Below are 23,290 nucleotides of genomic sequence, written 5' to 3'. Positions count from 1 at the left end.
TTGAAGTGCCCCCCCCCCCCCCCCCCCATCTGTATATCATCTTAATTGTACTTGGTTAAAAATAGATTTTTTTTATTGATAATCTCCATTATTGTACAAAATATGCCATTGACAAAAATACCCAAAACACCTTATCAAGTTATTATAGTACAATCTGTGCATAAGTCAGTGGAATAAAAATGTGGAAATAAAATGTGGAATAAAAATGTTGGCACACATGGTCAATGTAAGGCACAAATGTACACAGTAAGTCAGCGCAAATTCAGTATTACTTATCACTACACTGGTCCAAAGGGACAAAAAAATATATATCTTTAGTTTGGTAGCACATTATCATCATTTGTCCACATTAATGTACCTCGATTTTAAGGATAAGACAAAAGCAATAGTTGGAGTCTGTCACTTAGGACACAAAGCTGCCACATTATGGCCAAGAATAAAATCACAATCTCTACACACATTTCATCACTGTATAATAAATATGAAGAATGTCAACAGAGTAAAGGTTAGTTTCCCTGATAAGCTTCTGGCTAGATAATCTTTTTATTAGTGCAATGACATGGATTCCTTGGTTAGATTGAGGACACACCATCAGGGACGTCAAGCAAAGCACCTCTGGAGGAAGTGACTCATGTGGGTGTAGATGTGCTTATTGGCCGAACCACTGATGCCATGGTCCTTGTCAGTGTACCACTGGCGAATCACAGGAGGAGAAGACATTTAGTAGTAGTAGATATTAGTAATCCTCACTCTGCAAGTTTAACTAAAGATTTTTCCATCTGTCCAAAGTCATTTCTGATAGCCCTGCACTCCTCCAGACATTCTCTCTCTTTTCTTCTTTTTTTCCTGTTTGTTTTCCTTTGTTGTCTGTCCCCCCTCGTTTGTAGTTTTTTTCTCTCTCCAAGTTTGCATTAATGTGAAAAGGATAGGCAAAATAAGCCATCGGCTTCAGCCTGCCCTAAACCTCTTGATCATTACAGAACTGTTTTTTGATAATCCTATCCTTGTTGATACCAGAAAGACACCCTAAAAGGGCGAGGTCGCGTGCACGCATCCGCCTGGGCGACGGCTTTGACATGGGGGATCATATCAACATATGCAATGAATTCTTTACTGGCCATATATCTTGAGTGTACAGGGTTTTATCAGGTCAGATCAACATGGAATGTCAGAACAGGTCAGCTCCAAATATGGAGATCTAAGGGTGGCAGCGGGGGCAGTGCTTTGCGTGTACAGGGTTTGATGAGGTCTGGCCATATATGGAATGTCAGAACAGGTCAGCTCTATATGGAGATCTAAGGGTGGCAGCGGGGGCAGTGTCTTAAGTGCAGGTAGGGCCAGGCCGTAATTTTCGGGCCTGTTCTGTTTTTTTGTACTACCGGTAGTTAATTAATTATAATATACAAATGTACTCACCATGGCTTCAAAATCCACTTGTTCCTCGACAAGGGCTTTGGAGATCTGAGCTGCCTGCTGAAAGTGAACATTGTCTGAAACAACAAACGGGTGCATCAGCACATTTCTGGTGTTGCTTAAAATACTTTTCTAGGACCAGTTTCAAATTGTAACAACAATTCCACCCTCTAGCACTTTGTCTGCTCTTCCCCCCCCCCCCTCTACAACAAAAAATGTCTTCACAGAAAATAGCCAATCTACAAGCTCACAATAAATGGTAAATGGTGCATATATTTACGTACCGTAATGTGACAAAAGATTCTAAAATGTGTGTAATTCAGGGGTGCCCTTGGCTGCTCAGTGCTCACCCTGTTTTAGCAGTTCCACTTGACTTCTCTCAAAACAGCCCAGTGGACATTTTGACAACCTTGCCAAGTTTCCCAAGGTTGCAAACTGCACACAACTTGTAAAACCATTACAGACACTACTCTGTTGGGCCGTAAAGCCATCAGCAAGCCGGTTTCGGGCTTTTAAATCACAGAAAATATAGCAACGTAAATGAAATATGGTACGATTTATGCTTCATTTATTGTGGTCGTTTGGTTACTGATACACTGAAATAAAGTGATTCAAGGTATTAATGGTGTTTATCGAGGAGTCATATTTTATAAATTATAACACATCTGCACAAAAGCAAATATATCACTATCACACACACACCCCCACACCCCCACCCCCCAGCTGGGAAGACTTTTGACGCTTCTACACTGGTTCACAATGGTTTAAATAGGGCTGTTTAGTCCCATTTTAAAATGACTAAAAGACTTTTAAGACTAAAAGAAAAAATAAATCATTGTGGTTATCTTACCATCTGCTGTTCCATGAATCAAAAGATATTGCACGTCGTGGAAATTCTTGGCCAAGGCGGTAACCGTGTTGTTCTGGAAACAAATGAAACGGAATGTGTATTCGTATTCCTTTAATGTATTCCGTTTATCATAAGTGGCATCAGGTTTATTTGTTTCACTTTATAGGCCTACTGTACAGTGTACGTGATCAGCCCAGACACAAATAAGGAACAATCTAAAGCCCTAACCACACCAAAGGGTCAAGATGGTTTTAGCGTTGTCCCTGCGGTGTGATATGTCGTGTTGCACGTTGACCCTAGTGATTCAACGCATGGAATTCAATGGCCCCAAACCACACCTAAGGGTCGAGACGGTTTTAGCGTCAACTCCTTGCAACCGTTTGGACCCAAGGAGTTGCATGGTGACCCTTTGGTGTATAGGGCTTAAGTTGAATGACATAGGGCCGATTCATACTCCTGTTTCGGCGCTGTAGTGCCGAAATGATTTCGGCTCGTCAGAAAATTTCAGTAGCACCGAAGAGCCGACTTTAGGACGGTACCCGCCCCCCCGAACCTCAAATGACGTCAAATTGTAGGCTCTACAGCGCCGAACCGACTTTTATTCGGCTCTAAAATAGGAGTATGAATCGGCCCTTAGATTGATGTAGAATAGTTTTCAGTAACAGCTACGTCTCCCTTTGTCTTCATCTCTTCAATAAACACATAAGAAATGCAGGTGGGTTGCCAATTTCAGCCAATCAGGAGAGTGTAACCATTTATCAGCTTAAATTGTATAGTGTTCCAGTTTAAAGTTTGTCCATGTTCATTGCAATTTCAGTGGTTTATCCTGTTCCTGCATTTTCTGTTTATTAAAGAGCTGGAGATGCAATGATTGACAAAATGTATGTTTTATATTACCGTACTTACTTGATAGTATGGGTTTTCAAAGGGCTGGTTCATGTAGCGCTCTGTGTAGATGGTATCTGGAACATAAGTCAAGACAAGATCACAAGACTTACAGTGAAGTAAAATTCGGATTTTCACAAACGTCAAGGATATGGCTGGTGTTTTTGGTTCATTAATGTTGTGCTTTACTAAGGATTTTGGTAGAAACTAAACAAACGAAAAAGATGAAGCATACCATAATATTCCCACTTGGAGACGGGAGCGACAGCCATGCCGCATTTGAACAGATCACTTCCGGATCCCAGCACCATTGATGCGACATAACCGCCATAGGACTGTGAACATGGAAGACATGTACAGTACATTGCACCTACAGTGTAGTGTTCATTTCATTTACAGTACACAACAGCACCAATGCGTTATGACTTGAGCTTGTAGTATATTTTCAGCTTATATATATATATATATATATATATATATATATATATATATATATATATATACACACTTTTTGCAATTAACTATGTATGCATTTTTGGCTCATAATGACATGCCTAAAATAAGGACACTACGATTAATATGGATAACAGTGTAATTGCAAAATGATTTAAAAAAAATGCAACTGGTTCTCTTTTTCCTTTTTCAGAAACTTACCCAACCCCAGATTGCAATTCTTTTCTCGTCAATGAAGCCCTTTTTGATAAATTCACTGAAATAGGAAAAAAGATGATCAGACCTTTAGTGTTCCACAGTGACCTGGCACCTCTCTGCACCACATTTCAAAGCTCTTTACATTGATTCCACCTTTAATGACGTGTATGAACAACAGCTACTGTAGTATATGGACATAGTTCTGTCTAACAGATCAAAAAGACAGGCCATCTATATTTCTTTATCTTTTGACTTGGATTTTTCTGTTCAGTTTGTGTGTTTCAATACATGTACAGTAGATTCTACTGTACAGGTGCAGAGGAACATCTACTGTACATTGTAGATGTTCCTCTGCACCTGAGCTTCCACCGCTTTTTATTAATGATTTGTACTACTAATTGTCTTGTTTTTGTCCAATCGTTTCCATGTCGAAATTGAGGTTCCCAATCCTCAGTATGAATTGGGATTTATCGTTGGCTCGTCTAAAAACGGTTTTCTCCCACGATTCCTCACCGGACCGCCGTTATCTGGTCTTCCACCTCGACGGTGCCCAGTCGTTCGTAGAGGGCGTGCATTATCTTGTCGCCCTGGTAGCCGCTGCCCCGTCCGTCCATGCTGGCCACGATGACGTTCTCTGTGCTGGCCAGGTACGCAGACCAGCCCGTCCGGTAGCGGTAGTCTGCTTTCTGGCTGCAGGGACCTGCGTACCTGGAAGACCACACAAGCACTTTACTTTATTGGCAAATTGTAACTTAAGGCCACTTTTACACGAGAACGGTTTCCATAGAAAACGGCAAACTAAAGTATCGTTTACACGGGTCCGTTTAGAGTTAGACAACTGTGTTTCCGGGGGTTGAAAACGCCTTCCAGAGTGGAAATCTTTCAAAACGCTCTGCCTGGCATCCCCATGTAAACGGACAAAACGATGAATCTGCAAAACACGTGAGATCATGGCTTCTCGTCTGCTCACGTCGCTTATGTTTATTACAATGGTGGAGCCGTAGGTGATATTTGGAGTTCCTAGAATGAGCAAGCGCTCCCTCGCCCCGCTCATCCTACGAATACAAATGTAGCGACTAGTGAGCCGCTGCATTGGTGAATGTAAACCATAGAGTTATATGATGTAAACATACAGCCTTGTGACAGGAAGTAGAATGGAAGTGGTTCTAGTACGTACCTGGCTTAGAGTATATATGAATAAAGACGGCACCCGGAGGAAACCTGTGGCGAAATGGACATAGTGGCCGAATTTGGTATTGCAGTTTGGACCCAAATCGTGAACGCGCTGGTCCGTTCATGATGACACGTGAACACTGTTTCATACGTGAACGCACATGAACGCGTGCAATGATAGTCAACGGACCAGCGTGTTCACGATTTTGGTCCAACCCATCCAAGAATGCACTCTGTTCCTACCCGCTAGGAGGATTGAAATCGCCTCATGAGCTTTTGAGCAACTTAATGCAAGTGGGTGGGAGGAGAACTCGGGTGCCGTCTCTATTCATATATACTCTAAGGTACCTGGTCTATCTGGCACTGTCACCGCAAACCTAGCCACCTGTCATGCACACTACAGCATGTTAAATCACTGTTACGTCTCTGTGTAAAAAGTGAGAACGCAACAGGAGTTGTGCGTTTGCATGACGATGAGTATCTTACACGTCTATGAGCAGAGGATACTTCTTGGATTCATCAAAGCCGGGAGGCAATGTCATCATGTACCACAGCTCTGCATGGGACAAACGCATGGAAAGCCACATCAAATAGGAATGCAGGGATTTTTTTATTTAACAATTTTCTTTCAATTTATTTAAAAATAGTGAATATTGCAGATCTACAAGCTCACAAGCTTGAGCTTATAAACTGCCATTTATTACAACAAAGAATAAAATAGCCTAAGGCTTAAAAGGTTAATCGGTCTAATCAATTTTAAAACAATCAATTTGAATTTCTTTGATTGGTCGATTTATAAATGATGCAAATTAAATGTACTGTAGACAGAAATAAGTCATTACTCAAGGATTTCTTTCAAAATGTTTGACATTGCACTTACTTTCTCCTTCAATCTGAATGGTGTCTAGCCGCACCTGGGGCATGTTGATCTCTGAAATGCGCTTTTCAAAGTCCAGGTTTTCTTCCAGGTGCTTCAGACAGAGAGCGTCTTCAGGCGTACCTACCCGGTTGTCCCGCAGATAGAAGCGGGGAATCGCGGGACCTTTGGATGCAAAGAGAAATGGCATGTTGAGGGAGAGAGAGAGAGAGAGAGAGAGAGAGAGAGAGAGAGAGAGAGAGAGAGAGAGAGAGAGAGAGAGAGAGAGAGAGAGAGAGAGATAATTTGAGCCACGGATTGATTGGATTATTTATTAACAGTTTGCAGAATGGTTACATTTCTAACGAAAGCACAACTCAATACAAAAACTGTTACTGTGGACGACACCATAAAGCATTACACTTGTTTACAATAGGGTCCAGCATTTTCAATTCATCAGAACATTTAGAGACGTACAAATATACACTTCTACATATATATATATATATATATTTTTTTAAAACAGGAAATCATCATATAAGGGGGTTAAAAGGGAAAGAACATATACAGTAAATTTAAGCCACCGAAAAATATAAGCATTCACAACATTGGCCAGTGGACTACTGTTGTATTTTATCCCTTGTTTTTTGACAGAGCAGCCGTGTTATTTACAGCAGTGGTTCTCAAAGTGGGGTCTGGGCCTCCACGCTGGGTCCTTAACGTTCAGTTGGGGATTCTTGAAATAACTAATGACCAAAAATAGCCAATCTACAAGCTCACAACACGGCGACTGAGAACTTCATTCCATGTAGCTATGAGGGTGTGTGTGTGTGTGTGTGTGTGTGTGTGTGTGTGTGTGTGTGCGTGTGTGTGACAGACCGTGACAGCCCAGGCGAAAGAAGGAGGCATCGTGGCTGAAGTAGGCCGAGTTGGACAGGCAGAATTCCGGTCCACGGGTTAATAATACAGGCTCACCACCAGCGATCGGATACCTATGCACACACATGCACCCACACATGCGCACAAGCAGACACACCCACAGTAGTGAAACGGTGACTTAAACTAGACTGTACAGTATTGTTTGACAACTTGCACATCAGTTTGGACGCTCATAATTATCGTGTCAACTTAACGGCACAACAAAGAGCTTATAGGTGCGACGTAACCCACCTGTAGACATTCCTGCCACCTGGTCTACCACCCAGCTCGTTACTTGAATAATATCTGTGGAGCATGTGTGACAATATTAGATTAACTGAACAAAGAAAAGACAAGTTATTTAGTTTGCAAATCTTAAATAGCTGCTCTATATTGTGATAATCATTGCGGTTATCGTTAGGAAACCCCTGTTACAGTATTGTTCAATAACAGGGGTTTCTCTTTAGTAAACAGAAAATTCATACCGGGATAGCAATTCTATCCAATCAGGAGAGAGAACTCAACTCACACAGGATAAATACATACAATTGAAAGTCTCAAATGAGAAATTGGTACACTATCAAATTGAAGCTGATGAATGGATGGATTCGTCATCCTGATTGAAAATGTGCTCTGTTTTTATTTATAGAGAAGACCCCCGTTACTGAAGGACCACAATAGCAATGATTGATACCACAACATAGTTGCACTTACAAGACCTTTCACAGAAGCTTATCGAAGATTGAGATAATAGATTATAGATAGATTGTTCCAACTTACACGCTGTCTGCAGTTACTTTCAGAATGTCAATCACTTCCCATTGGCCTGTAGTGATAGCTGTGACTTTGGTGAATGCAGGGCCCTGCAAATATGAGTGACAGGTTATGAAAGAGAGAAATTGTTATTAAAATAATAAAAAAGGAACGGTTGTGTGGCGTTACATGAAAACAGTTGTGAGTTATTCACATTTGTTGTGCTCGTTTACCCCTTTTTCCTCCCCAATTTAGCCATTGTGCCAAAGGATTGCTCCTCACAGCTCACACAGATATAAAAAGCTAGATACCTCATTGGAAGCTGCAAGTCATTGAAGCGACCTGTATCGCATGGAAGCAGGCACAGCGAAGTCAAGTGGGAGTGTGGAAGGCACACTGCCACTCAGGTGACTAAGACCCAACCCACCTCTGATTGGCCTATACCGAACGTCCGCTCTGTGACGCACACAGAAGCTCAAGCTTCTGTGGCTTCCTTCCCTGTAAGATGGCGCCCGAGATACAGACGGCCCAGAGCCCAAGGAGGCGTCTACCTTTCTACGTCTAAGGTTGTCACTGCTCCTATACTGCGGCTCACCCCAGTGAGGAGCCCCCACCGGGAGGACATAGAGCCTTCATCCTACTCCTCCTCGCCCAACACTCCCTGCTGACAGGCGCCGCCCCAGGCCGTAGAGTTGTATGTGCACTTGTGCAGCGACAATTATCACCCTCCCCGCCTGGTTACCCTCCACTGAACACGGGGGCCAATTGTGTTCCATGTTACAGAAGTTTGGAAAGAAAAAGGATGGATCATTTCCTCCCACTGCCCACCACAACCTATGCTGTGGTGGGCAGGTATAATTTACCAAAGCACCACCAACTGGGATTCTAGATAATAGTAAAACTAATTGAATCTGAAAAGAAAAAAAGTCAAAACTAAAAAAAAAAAAAAAAACAGAAAAACTCAAATTATTAGGACCTTGACTTACTTAAGGTATGTGTGCTTACCTGGCCAACTGCATGGTGGAGATGTTTATAGCCATTGCCGTCACTCGTTATCAAGTAATAACTGCCCTTGTCTGCCGAAAACACTGGTTCTGAGGGGGAAAACTAACAAGCAAATATGGTATTATCATCATGCAGTGGAGCCCACATAATTGGAAAACATGAAAAAGTTAAGTTAATTGCATAGAAAATAGTTCTTTCAAAACGTAAAAAAATGTTTTCATTGTGATACCGATCAATAAGAGCTTAACGTTAGTTCCAATGTCATTGATTGATTAAAATAAATAAAAGTTGTGACCGTGTGAATAGTATTTTATACTCAACATACCCGTCCAACCCAGCCTGTAGTACTTGTTAGCTGCAGACCCTGGATGGATATAGATGTTAGGCATTTAGCAGACCAGCTCTGATCCGTAGAGACTTACAATAAAGCAAGGTAAAAAAACAAACATCAAATGCAGAGACAGTGTAGTGCCTCATCTAGGATCACAGGTAAAACCAGGCAAGAACCTATACAGTATCAACATATAGATCCAGTGGTGGTCCACTATAAAGTACATACGTATATTTTGAATTCCGGACTTTTACTTTATATATACACTATAAGAAATATATATATATATATATACACACATATATATACACATACACACTGAAGAAATGAGTGTACTTTTTCCACCACTGCATATATCAGACAGACAGACAGACCTCAACTCCAGTCCAGCTGTTATTAGTGAGACCATAGATCTGCAGAAACACGTAGTTCTGTCTCCTCCTCTGCCATTGGACGGCCAGGCGCTCGTCCGTCGCCCAGGTTACCGTGCTCAAGTAGTGCTTGCTGAGGGACAGAAAAAACATGAATACGTTGTCTATGATGTCCATAACTGTTGCTTTTCAAGTTGGCAATGGCAACAATAGATTATCTACAAGCTCAAAGCCTAGTCGTGACACGTTTTGAGGTTGTAAATCGGCTATATTTGCTACTTTTGTGTGGCACTGCACTGTATAGTATTATGAAGTAGGGCATTCATTAAAAAAAAGATAAGAGATTTCTGCCCGACAACAAAGTATACAGACTATCTTGAAAGACTTGAATAGGTCTGTCAGTGACTTAATTATCTATCGCAGTTATTTGAGATAGTCCACAATACATTTTTGCATAATTGCCAGAATTTATAACAATTAATCTTATCAAGTAAAATGTTATGTTGGTGGCTGCAGCCCTAGATATGAACGGTTCATTTGGTTTTACCCTGAGCCAACGAGATCAGGAACGACAACCTGGGAGATGTTTCTGGGGTCGGTGGCGTCCACTACAAACAGTTTGACCTCAGGGTTGGGAGTACCTGGCTGGATGAGAAAAACAGCTTGATGTCCCACCGTTCAAATGCATTATATCAATCTGATACACACCCCGCATAGTGCTGTGAGCGATAATGTAGGCATTTAGCAGACAATTTAGGCATTTAGCAAACGATTTAGGCATTTAGAAGACACTTTATCTAGAGCGCCTTACAATGAGCACATACATCAAATGCAGAGAGACAGTGTCATGCCCAAGTAAACTAGGAGCCCAAGAAGCTAACATCAGTAAACAGTAGGCCTATAAAAAAAAGAATCTGTACAATGAAGCTATATAAACTATGTCAGGCAAATAAATGAACCTAGCATGAGAAAAAAAAAAAGTGTGTTGCTGTTAAAAGTTTAACGTGTAACGAGTGTTTCCAGTGAGCCAACGCGCACAACAGCAGCATCCTGACTTAGTATCATCGGTAACACCTGTGAGGTATACGGGAAGGGGCCCCAAGTCCTTTCCAAAATGGCCGCTGCATGTGCATAGTGCCAATTCAGGCTTCAGAAGCAGTTGGGACTCGGGAGGTGTGTGCGTCACCTTGGGATACGGGATGACCACGGTGTCGGGGTACTGGTCCTCGCCGAACCACGAGTACTCGATGTTGTGGACCTGCGTGTCGTTAAATTGTGCGTAGGCCACGTACCGACCACCGGGAGACCACCACAGGCCCTGGTTGGACGAGAACATCTCCTCTGTCGGAGGAGCAAAGATGGAACGTTATGGATGTCAACTGTCAAGTACATTTTATTTCTAGAGCACATTTAAAAGTACCCTAAAACAACGACCCAAGAGCTGGACAGCATAAAACAAAACATATACTGTAGAGTAGAAAAGATAAACAAAAATACAGTCCAAAAATACGCAAAGATACAGAAAACACTATAAAACCAGACTGAAGTAAGTGAGTGGTGCTGTACTCCTCCCTGACAGACAAGTACATAGTACTTTCTGTCTAATAAACTATTCAATCAATCTTTAGTAAACAGAAAACATATCTTCAGGTCAGGATGAAACTGTTATCCAACTCAGGGTACACCATGAACATGTTAAATTCCAGTGTTTTTTAAATTCCAGCGTTTTGTCATTTACCTTCATAAACCCAGTCGGGGATTCCATTGAGGATTTTGTTGTACTCTCCATCGGTTGTGACTTGTTGTTGTGCGGCACCAGGGCTGGTCTTTATGAACACGTTATAGTTCCAGACAAATGCCTACGCAAACAATCAATGCACACAAAGCCGGTCAGCAAGCCTACCTCTACTCGTACCACTGTTGATTCCGTCGACTAAAACTATGACGAAACCAAATGTTAGGGAGGGACTAGTGGAGAAGAGATCCAGTGGCATTAAGAAATTTAAAAGACAAGTCATTTTATGCTTGGTTGTGCTAGGGTGACAATTTCAGAAAATAGCTCACAATGTGTTGCGCTGCGCCTGAGACACATTGTGAGCTTGTAGATCTGCTATTTTCAGCACACAGCTGAGTAAATCTGGCATTTCAACGCCATCACAGCCCTATTTGCCGACTAAATCAGTGATGCTAGAGGGGGTTCAAATCCCTCACCTGCCCTTGTGCTAGTGAGGGGTTATGTTAATTCAAAAGCCCATTTCTCACTGTTAAGAGTTTGGGAAAGCGTTTCCTTTGACACACGCACACACACACACAATAAAATGGCCCCTGGGTCAGACCATATTACCAGTTTGTGGCCCTCAGGAGCCCAGGAGAAGTACTGGATCTTGTGTGGAACATCAGTTGTTATGAAGTCCCTATAAAGCAGCAGGAAAAACAAATGCATTAATTCAGAGACTACAATGTTTAAGTTTAATCCATGGCTTAGCTTAGAAAATGTCTTCTAAAACAGTTTTCTGAAAAGCGTATAAAGGCGATACACAAGCTCACAATGCATCGCATCGCAACCCGTAGTGAGCTTGTAGATCAGCTATCTTTTGTGCGACGCAGTTATAGACTTTAGTATGACATAAGACACCGATTCATGAAATTAGTTGAAAAAAATAGTTGAATATGGACATGCAACGTTTGAAAATGGCTTCTGAGGCGTGCGGTTATGATACGTACGCTGCCGTCAGATCATAAATGTGGTACGATGCGGTGAACGAATGCCTCCACACCTAAATGGGACAAACATTAACAAGGAATGAGGAACTATAGCCGAACTTTATTAGTTTATTTTTTTGTGCGTGAAGTCAATAAAAGCTGTTCGTACTTTTGAGTAATTGCTCATGAAGGCGACATATTTACGATCTGCCGACAGTTGGTAATCATAGGCGTCCACTTGCTCCTGTGTGGAGAGAGAAGTCACATACGTTAGGGTAGAGCCATTACGACCTTAGGTGTCAGCCATTACGACGCCACCAAGGCTTGCCAAAATACATTTTTGCATCCACTATGCATTTAGTCGACTAAAGAGTTGACTAAAACTAAAGCTCAATGCATAACATCACACTACAAGTGAACCTTAGTAGACATGTAGTAGAGTCAAAAGTACAATAGCCCATTTGTCTTTGAAATGAAGGGAAGTAATAAGTATCCAAAAATACAACTACTGACAATAGCGACTTTAAGCAACGACGACTACGGCAGTCGGCTCCGGCAACCGGAAATGGATCAGTGCTCGATACATAAACCTGCTCTCCGTCGCAGCCCTTTCTACTACACTTACAGTGTCTACAACACCATAACCATGTTTATTGAAATTATAGCCGTCATACATTTACACCGATTGCTCCATCACCTCTCTTATGCTGTGTAATGTGTTGGCATATGCTCTGAATGAAGAAATAACACCATATGTCACAGTAACCATGTTTATATTAAAACTGTTTTAGAATTAAACAGATTTCTCCAGCACCTTCCTCTTTCCACTGTTGATCATGTCCAGCGCATGTAAGAAATCAGCAATATCGGCAAGTTAGCCGACAGGGTGTTTAAAAAGAAAGTTTGACACATGCTGCATAGACGCGTCACCATGGCAACCAATGTCGCCGTCGGCTGTTTGCTTAGCGATTTTGAAAGCTACGGTGATTGCGTCACAGCTGCCGTAATTCCGCCTAGCGGAAAATAGTCGTTGCTTAAAGTACCTAGTATTTGACACATGCACAGTACTTAAGTGTACTTATTTTCTGTCCACCACTTGTACAGCCGACTCGCATATTCATCACTTTTGTACTTCCTGTAAAGGTAACGTATTGTAAGTGATATTGTTTTGTTAAAATAAGTGCAAGTAAGTAATTTATTCCCAGAGTAATCACTGCTAAGATTGTTTGTTCAGTGAACAGATGGGTCTTCCTGGCCCTCCAGCTCTTTAGGCCAAACAGAAAATACATTTTCAGCTCGGGATACCACATTTATCCAATCAGGAGAGGAAACTCATACAGGATGCAATTTAAATAAGCACAATTTAGGCATTTAGCAGGCGCTCTTAATCCAGAGTGATTTACAGTAAGCAAGAACACACAATATTGGAAGTGATGACTAAAACAATTAGACAGACACAATTGGAACTGGAATGCTATATAATTAAACCTGATTATCTTTGTGGAATTTGAATGGAATTGGTATACGGTAAAGGACTTTGAATCGGCAAAATGTTCTGTATAATAAAAGGAACTGGAGAGACTGGGAGAACCCTGTTAGTTACTGAACACTCTTAACAAAAAAACTTTTTTGTTTTAACCCCAAAAAGATGTCCCTTAATCCCCACAGACACAATTTGTACACAGTATAAGCAGTAAGCACACATCATATTATAAACAAATATTTCACTCAAGTGAAATCACTTACAAACGTTGCTCTGCTCAGAAATTCCACAGAGGTGTTTGCGATCACATCGTTGAGAATGACCGAGCCATTGGTCTTGGTCAGATATTCTCTATCTGCAGGGGAGAAAGAGAACGTACGTGGAACCTTTAGTGTTAGACAAGCTGAGAGAGGAAACACTCAATCACTCAAGATGTATTGTTTTAGCTACAGTGACGCCATGCCCTCCCTGGCCTAGTACATTGGTTCTCAAACCTTTTTTTTCCCTCCCCGAAAACAAATGAGTTACAGATATTATGTCAGGGTCCATTTGGTTCCATTTGTACGCTCTCAGAGTTGCAGACCTGTAATCGATATATCAGTACTAATCAACACGAATTGAAAATGCACGTTCATTTATATACCTAGTATTTAAGTATACTTTATTTCGATTTTGAGCTACAAATGAATTGTGCAGCCTGCAGTCACCCCTGAAAAAGTCCCCCAAAAAATGGGTGTAGTGCCCAAAGCCCTATACCTCTGGTCCCTACTGGTTACGGACGGTTAGGAGGTTGTTCAGACGTGTGTAGAAGAACTGAAGTCCAAAACGTTCCCATTCAGTTGGTATTAAATCATATTTATTCAAAGTCCAAAGCCCTATATGTACTTCAGTCTAGAAATTAAATACAATGAAATAAACATAAACTGCCATTAACGCATACAGAGACCATCAGCCTAACACACAGTTTAAAACAGTGTGCCTCTGCCTGTCAGCAACACCTGTGCTCAATCAGGGACTAGGCTTAAATACCCTGGGTAACCATGGCAACTTTGGCCTCGCCCATGCCCTGCTGTGATGTCATCCATATATATACCATTTAAAATCAGTAGACATCGTATGGCTCTTACAATGGGGTCCCAGTATATAAAAAAATAAATAAAATGAGCATGACCTGTACTGTGTGTACGGTCTCCGACTCCGAGAGTGTGCACATGGAACACGTACCGCTCCATTTGCACACTCTCAGGAGTTGGAGGCCTTTACTGTATAGTGGCTGTACGGTGACCCGTACGGAGTGCGTCACCTGAGATCCATTGCATGGCGTAGGACCGAGGGCTGTAGGAGCTGTTGAAGACATCCTCCAGGGTGAAAGTCCTCTTCGAATTGGTCTCAGAGTCATCGTCCGCTGAAACGGAAACATCAGTCAGATTAGCCCAGTGACGCGCATTATGTCACACTCGCACGCAGAAGATCATGATGATCGTAAAGATTATTGCAAGATAAGGGTAATGCCTCCTTATTTTATTGTCCAGTGGGTTTTCAACAGTTTTCATATAAAGGCCCTGTATTTTTCCGGTATTTGATCCACAGACCACCATTTGATGATATTTAGGCTCTCAGAACTACAACTTTGAATATCGTTGGATAAGATTTTGCTCACAATTCCATGCTGTATTTATGTGGCGACATAGGAGAGAACAGACAAACAAACAATGAAATGCAATATCGGTATCGAACAGATAATAATTCTGATACATCTTTTTTTACTAAATTGAACCAATATTTCACCAATATTAATGCAATTATAATGTGACCGTTAATGGCTTAAAAATATAAAGCAGTGGTTCTGCCTGGGCCTCAGCGGTCCAGGCACCTTGGCTGGTAATCCAGTCTGGCAGTGTGCCGCGGGTTCAACTCCCGATCCCGACGGCCTTTACTGCATGTCACTCCCCCATTTCCTGTCAGCCTATACTGTCTGTCCCTCTATAAAGAAATAAAATAAAGGCGAAAAACGCACAAAGAAACAACCTTAAAAAGCAGTGGTTCTCAATCTGTGGGTCCCCACATGATGTCAGGGGGCGGGGTCCCAGATGACAGTAAAGGTACAATGTTAAGGATTCTTATGGGTGAGGGGTCCCCAGTTCAAATATGATTATTTCTGGGGAGGGGGGTTGCACCCTGAAAAAGGTTGAGAATCACTGTACTAAAGAGGTGGTCACATACTGTACGCCACACAGCAGATACGGGAGGTAAAGCTGAGTTGGCAGATCTTGCTTTTCAATAATTGTTTGTCTTGGGTCTCAGCCATAGACATAAATAGGTAGACGCCTCAATGCCCACTGGGCTGCATGTCAACACCACTCCCATAGTAAGCCATTGGCAGTTTGCTACAACTCCACTGCAAGAAATATGCCCGTGTTTAACTTGCAAACAATCTTACATACAATAATAAAGATAAGTGTTATAAAAGTTAATGCATACAGATAGAAAAGCATGTAGAATCAAATATTACAGGTGCACACAGAAATGCTTAATGCAATTATTTTTCTGCATGTTTCATCTTCTATCACCGAAACAGTGTTTTTGTACATATGACAACTTTTTTCTATATTTTTTGTACAAACTGATGTTTTTAGATACGACAACTTTTTTCTATAGTTTTTGTACAAACTGATGTAATTCTAAAAAACATTCGATATTTTTTGTAAAAACTATCGTTTATATTTAAATAAAATAGGCCTACATTACATTTGACCGTACATTTGACTCTTGTTATATTCTGGTGAAATATTCAGTAAAGTATATAAAAAGAGCTCAAAGGGTACATATTCAGTCAGACAACTCACCCCGAAAGTGAAGTCAACTCACCCCGAAAGTGAAGACAACTCACCCCGAAGGTGAAGACATCTCACCCCTGGTGAGTTGTCTTCACTTTCGGGGTGAGTTGTCCGGACGACGGGCCTCCGTCGCGGTCTAGTCCATAGAGTAATTTACTTTATCTCTAGTAGGCCCAGAGGCGAGAGGCACTCACCTCTGCTCGCCACGTTGGCCACAGAAGCGGGGCGTGGTTATATAAGCACAACCTGTGTAAGATTTAGAATGTTGCAGCTCTAGGTTCCATATTAGTATAGGCAATGTATAATAAGGAGTTAACCTCAAACAAATTGCAACAGAAACTCTTTCTGAGAGGTTAAATCTCATCAAATGGTGGTTTGTGGCTCTGCTGGCTCAAATGCTGAATAAATAATGGATGAAAAGGGTTGAAAACCACTTCTTTAAACAACAAAATGTGCTATTGTAATTCACACACACAAAACATCAATGAAGGTATTGTATCTCTACAAGGACCTGGCTTTAGTCCCCCCTCCCCACAAACCCAATTGAGTGACTTCTATGTAAACCAACATTCATTAGCTCCCTCTAAATAGCCAGCCCCCCATAGTCCCCCCCCAGTCACAATTTTCTGGAGCAGTCGCTGCTCTAACAATCTCTACAAACACAATGTATCAAATACATACCGACAATGCTCTGGAAAAGAATAGAACATAAGCCGAAGCAGAACACTTGCAGGACTGACATGCTGTAGCTGCTGTGCATTCAGCATCAGCAGCTGACATTGACTGACTGACTTCTGTGCTTTCTTTCATCACTCACACCTGCTGTTCTTCTTCTTCGTGGGGTTTTATGGGCGGTTGGCATCCAAATAGTTGCATTACCGCCCCCTTCTGTTACTCTCACTTTTCTTACTTGCAGTCTATCCCATAAACCAGTTTCTTTAATAAATCTGATCACCGTGTTATCCTCTGCTGCACCAATTGACTAATTAAAAGTGATTTCTTCAACTCCCACCCACTGCTGTTGAGTTGATTACTCATTTTGCTCAAGAGGAAACTGGACCATAACATCAGAATAAAAACTCACGGTGCTCAGCCCTTGTAAACGATGGCAGCATATTACTACAATTTTTGAGTGGTGCAACCACTCCTACAAGCAGCAATGTCCGTGTACCTGTGTACCTGTGTGTGTGTGTGTGTGTGTGTGTGTGTGCACGTGAGCATGAGTATGTTACGTATTTTTAAGTTACAGTGCAGCATTTCTATTGTAGATCTGCCATTTTCTATGAATTTGAGTAGGCCTATTTCATTCATGATGATGTGATCGTGGGAATGTTTGTAGAGTCAAATCATGCGGTCTCGTGCTCCAGACAGCTATACTAACATAAAGTATAATATCACAATACAGCTTCTTGGCATAAACACACAGAGGAGATGACCACCGAAGACTACAACATGACGTCACGCTGCGGTGCATGGTCCCCGCCCACACAACACATCTGTTTTTACAAATGGTGGTCACCTCTTCACCGAAAACTGGACTATAAATAGGTCTCAAGGTGGTGGATTGGATAGGACAGTCCAATAAGTATTGGAATGAATGTTGAATGAATTAATGTATATGGTGATTAAGGATACTACTACTACTACGTAGTCGGTTTACAGAAACAACTGTATTAGGAAAAATAATTGTTAAAATGTTAAAAACTTGAGAGAAAAATCACACCCGGCCCGATTCCGAAATGGTTGAGAAATGACAGAGTGACACACGACACTACTGTACTGTACTGGTACACCCAAAATCACCAGATATACAGTTAATAGGTGCGTGTGTGTTTGTTTGTTTGTGTTAGGTTGCGCACAGGTGGTGAAAAACAATGTTGTTTTCGTGCTCGGACGCACCCAGCCAGCCACCCTCCCAAAACACAGCTCCGGCATAAGGGAGTGGTTGCACCACTCAAAAAGGGCATCAAGATTAGATAGGGAATGCAAAGTATGAAAAGGTGGGTGTCGAGGGTGAGGTCAGCTCGATGCTAGCTGGAATTGAGTTCCATAGGAATGTGTGTGTGACTGTGTGTGTGTGTGTGTGTGTGTGTTACTGTGAGTGACTGTGTGTGTGTGTGTGTGTGTGTGTGTGTGTGTGACTGTGTGTGACTGTGTGTGTATAAACATGAAAGGAAAGAATAAAAGACCGCCACTGCACAATTGTCTCTTTTCCCTTCTCACGTGTGCTTTATTCGGCCCATACGATCTAAAACGCGACCACTCATTCGACATAATTATGACCTCGGCGACGACCGAGACTCACCATTCATAAATATGGCCGTGGGCACGGCTATCAGGACGACCACCACGGCCAACCCGAGCACGCCGAGGATCACCTTGGACAACAGCCCCTGGTGGGGTCAAATATAACATTAGAGCATTAAGACCTGGAACGCACCTGTGTCACCTTAGCTCTTAACCACACGACGTGTGCAAATCTTTGAATATTTATTCTTACACAGCGGAAAAAATAAACTCAAATCTTTGCTTCTGCGGGGGTCCCTGGAACAAAATATATTGAGACGGCAGCCCGAATAAACATCATTCTGGTATGAGACAGAATCACAATGGATTTAGAAGACAAAATGAACATCATTCTGGTATGAGACAGAATCACAATGGATTTAGAATAAACATCATTCTGTTATGAGACAGAATCACAATGGATTTAGAATAAACATCATTCTGGTATGAGACAGAATCACAATGGATTTAGAATAAACATCATTCTGGTATGAGACAGAATCACAATGGATTTAGAATAAACATCATTCTGGTATGAGACAGAATCACAATGGATTTAGAAGACTAAATAAACATCATTCTGGTATGAGACAGAATCACAATGGATTTAGAAAATCCAGCAAAATCCACCTCATGTCTTTTTTATGGGTTAAGACGGTGCACGGTTGCATAAGAGCATCATGTGTAATAATTTATCCCCCGTGTTCCCCACCCAACATTTGCTTCAATGTAGGGCTGGGACATATGATTTTATTTTTATTTGCCTCGATTAATAACGATTATTAAAAAGCAAAGCAATAGTGAAAATAGTTAATCTACAAGCTCACATTGCCTCGCAGTCGCAATTTGCTATAGTGAGCTTATATCGGCTACTTTTTCTATTTTTGCACGCAACCAACGTACAAAGTATAATACAGGGTTGAGTGGTCAATACGAATAAACAATTTAGAATTTGTGTGTTCTATATATATATATATATATATATATATATATATATATATATATAATAGGCCCGAAATCAACACGTGAATAATGATTCCAAAAATGGCGGTATATACGAACCATGATGGTGCTCTGACGTGAAGCGTACGTATAGTACTCCGTTCACCTCACATGGATGGCTACAGGGACAGTAGTTTGTATTCCTACAGAGGCTTGTTGTACTTCTGCAGCGCTGGACAGTACTGCTGCTATCTGCTATCCACTGATGTGCTGTTAAACATTATCTCAGGTTCCGTTTCAAAGGTGACACCATAAAAACCTGGAGGAGTAAAGTTCGTCTACGCTCTCTAAATAGCATCAGAAAATGGTTCTTTGGCTCGTAATCAGAGGGGAACCCTTTAAAAAAGAAATATATATTATATTTAAAAAAAACTTGATTATACCTATACTACCACACCCACCAGTTCATTAAGTATACCTGGTTTTCACCATAGCACCACCCACTGATGTGGCTAATTTGTAGGCTACATTATAACGGTCAATGAATAAGTATTGCCAAAAACAGTCTCAAGTGATTTAAAGTGACATTTATTACACATATACGTGAATGTTAGTTGACAGTTGTGCTCATGGCAGGATCTTCAAGCTACAATAATGTGAAAAGGCATTATTAAAGGAGAGAGAGAGAGAGAGAGCGAGAGAGCGAGAGAGCGAGAGAGCAAGGGTGGGAGGGAGAGAGAGATAGGGAGAGAGAGAGAGCAAGGGTGGGAGGAAGAGAGAGGTACTGAGGAAAGGGAGAACAGACAGACAACGGTGAGAGAGTTGAGTGGGAGTCAGCGAGAATGCATCGTTATCTGACTTCTCGGTTTCCCAGAAGAGAACCAAGAGAAAAATAATGATACAATGAACAACAATATCGTTATATGAAAAGAATAGTAAATCTAGTGAATATAATTGGTTACTAAATGTCAACTTAACTTCAGTGAGTGCTATATAGCAAACAGTATAGTAATTCTCAGTCACCACCTGAACTGAAGCCTCGTACACAGCTGCTAAAAAGGGGAAGGGATTTTAGTGTGTCACTAAAGTGGTGTATTTCGATTTGACCTTTTGACTCAAAGGCAAAAGTCAAAAATGCACAATACACAGGGAAGACATATTTGCATTATTCTGTTGAATACATGAAACTTCTATAAGTGCTGGAGGAGAGTTTCTCTTTCCCATTGTTCAAAGGGAACCCATGTCATGATAATGCAGGTTGAAATGGAATTGCCAGTTTCACCACATTTCTTTAAAGTGGCACAAAATGTAGCTCCATTAGCCTACTTCAAATTCCCAGCTTGATTGGAAATATTATATCTCCTGTATAGTCTTTTTTAACTTGACTTTGTGTTTTTTTGACAACAAAATACTTCCGTCAAAGTTGGAATGGTGACTTTATACATTGTCAGATACTTGAATGTGTAGGGTAGGCCTATAGCCATTATCACCACTTTACCCAAATAGGCGCCTGTAGGCCTACCATAATGTGGAGATAGGATCCCCTCTCCCTCTGACTTCGTTATTCAAATCAATGATGAAAAAACAACTCTCTCCTACTTTGTTTAACACCGTTTAACAGTTTTGAGGATAAGAAGCACTTTTTAATACTTTTAATTGGTGAAATACTTTTTTTTTTACAGACAAAGGTTGTTCAGTATTTTCTTGTCTTCTTTTTTTTAATGGACCTGGCTCACAACACTTGCGATATGACATGCTTGCAGATCAGCTATTAGATACTACAAGTATCCAATGTACTGACAAGCAATGAATTCTTCTTGTTATCTTTAATTGCCTTAGTGCTCTTACCTGTTCTGTGAGGCTGTTTAACGCTCTGATGTGTCTGGGGATTGTGACAACATCATCCTCCTGGATTATGTTTACTTCCTCCTCCATTGGTGTTTCCCCATGCAGCTTCATGTCTGTCAGAAGTTAGAACAGAGCTATATATTCCCTGTTGTATTTCTCCCCGGAATGGTCATTCTCCCGTGGAATTTCCCTTGTGTCTATTCTTCTGTGTCTATTCTTCTCTCTCTGTGTATTAGTAGTTTTCTTCCTAAGTTTCTTCTAGCCCATTTGTTTTTGCTGCCTCAAACAGCACTCGCCAATCCGGGCCAGCCACATTCCTTTTTTGGGTAAAACTACATCCTCCTCCGGGACTCCAAAAAATGCCACATTCCTTAGTAACATTTCTTTCAAGATGTCTAGAAAATAGCATATCTACAAGCTCACAACACATTACAATATGACATGCTTGCTGACATTTCCTTCCAGAGACTACTTAGGAGAATGTCTTTATTAGTTACTGTGATGAAAAGTTCATCTGTAACATTTTATGCAGAATATTCATCTTATTTTCAACATAGTTGGGGGGCTTCTATTTATTAGAAACCTACTGGAGAAATACTAAAAGAGTTTCATTCCTGCTGTAAAGATGATCTCACTAACCTACACAATGTTCGTGGACACTAAAACTAAACACAAGTAAAACATTGTGTAGGTCAGAGTTATGCAACACCGTTAGTAGGATCTATAGTCTGATAATTGAGATGGTTAGTGAGATCATCTTTACAGCAGGAATTAAACTCTTTTAGTATTTCTCTAGTAGGTTTCTAATAAATAGAAGCCCCCCAACTATGTTGAAAATAAGATGAATATTCTGCATAAAATGTTACAGATGAACTTTTCATCACAGTAACTAATAAAGACATTCTCCTAAGTAGTCTCTGGAAGGAAATGTCAGCTTATTTCAACTATATCTTATACTCTTCCCGTGCCAATCATGGGCCTAGATCAGTGATTTTCAAACAAAATATTTTAAAGGACTTCCATAATCAATTACAGACCTGAGTGTCCTCTGCACTGGCCATGATCAGATTGATCACCTTTTATATTATCTTAACACACTTCACGTGATGGTGATATCCATCTGTAGTTGTTAGTTGTACTAATTGCTTTATACATTTAGGTTGGGACGCCAGAACAAATGATCACTAGCATTCCCTTTATTAAAAATTATGCTTCCGAAATCTCTTGATGTCGATTCCGCAAAAAAGGTTGGTTATTCACCACCCTCTCTGTGCCAAACAAAGCAGAAACCCTTTTTAATGATCAGTCTACAGTTCCTCACTAGGACCATAGTGAACATACCATCTCACTCATGGTTGTCCAAAGCATGGCCAAAAGAGTCATTTTTCTGTTTAAGCAAATTTGACGATTAGTTTACCCAAAAATACTTATTTTCTAATACATCTCCATGAATGGGTGTGTCAGGGATAGAAAATAAGTAGTTTTTTGGGTGAACTACTCCTTTAACAAAGAAAAAGCAGAAGAGAGGGAGAGTAAATAAGATGCTCTCTCTCTCTCTCTCTCTCTCTCTCTCTCTCTCTCTCTCTCTCACTCCCCAGATAAAATAGGATAGTTTGTAACAAATTGGTAGGTTACATTTAGGCCTGTAAAAATACATGAAAAATAAATAGATGTTTTTGTTCCACCAGTGGTCTATGAATGCTATTTAATAATTTCACATTTTATTTTGTGGTTGTCTATGTTAATTATTTCTCTACTGTTTACTCTACTCTGATTTCCATCTGCTGGTCAAATAAGATATGACGGCGTTGTCCCAACAGTGCACTTTGATTGGAGGAGGAGCAGTACTATTTGGCATAAATCACACACACTTCGGTCGATATCTTACTATAAAATAGATTCTCTTAATCTCATATTTTATACGATCGTTTTTCCACAGTTATTACGTTTTACTTGTGTTTAGTTTTAGTGTCCACGGACATTGT

The 23,290-nt window shown here is 40.9% G+C and overlaps 1 protein-coding gene across 1 annotated transcript; it reads right to left on the bottom strand.

Moving 5' to 3' along the window:
• Window positions 1-355: 355 nt before the first annotated feature.
• LOC308311793 (dipeptidyl peptidase 4-like) lies at window positions 356-21,416 on the bottom strand (the record flags this gene model as incomplete). Its single annotated transcript, XM_080758570.1, has 25 exons — window positions 356-693; window positions 1,417-1,490; window positions 2,264-2,336; window positions 3,170-3,225; window positions 3,384-3,483; window positions 3,803-3,857; window positions 4,313-4,507; window positions 5,459-5,528; window positions 5,853-6,014; window positions 6,708-6,820; window positions 6,999-7,052; window positions 7,527-7,609; window positions 8,505-8,606; window positions 8,830-8,868; window positions 9,210-9,339; window positions 9,754-9,851; window positions 10,393-10,547; window positions 10,945-11,065; window positions 11,551-11,620; window positions 11,931-11,983; window positions 12,079-12,153; window positions 13,656-13,747; window positions 14,696-14,797; window positions 18,535-18,622; window positions 21,306-21,416. The coding sequence occupies 25 exons, from the start codon at window positions 21,414-21,416 to the stop codon at window positions 601-603; spliced, it is 2,364 nt and encodes a 787-aa protein (XP_080614696.1). The 3' UTR covers window positions 356-600.
• Between the last annotated feature and the right edge of the window lie 1,874 nt (window positions 21,417-23,290).

The sequence above is a fragment of the Protomyctophum bolini genome (assembly GCF_963924005.1).
Source record: "Protomyctophum bolini genome assembly, chromosome: 24".
Lineage (NCBI taxonomy): Eukaryota > Metazoa > Chordata > Actinopteri > Myctophiformes > Myctophidae > Protomyctophum > Protomyctophum bolini.
This window is presented reverse-complemented; position numbering and strand designations above follow the sequence as displayed.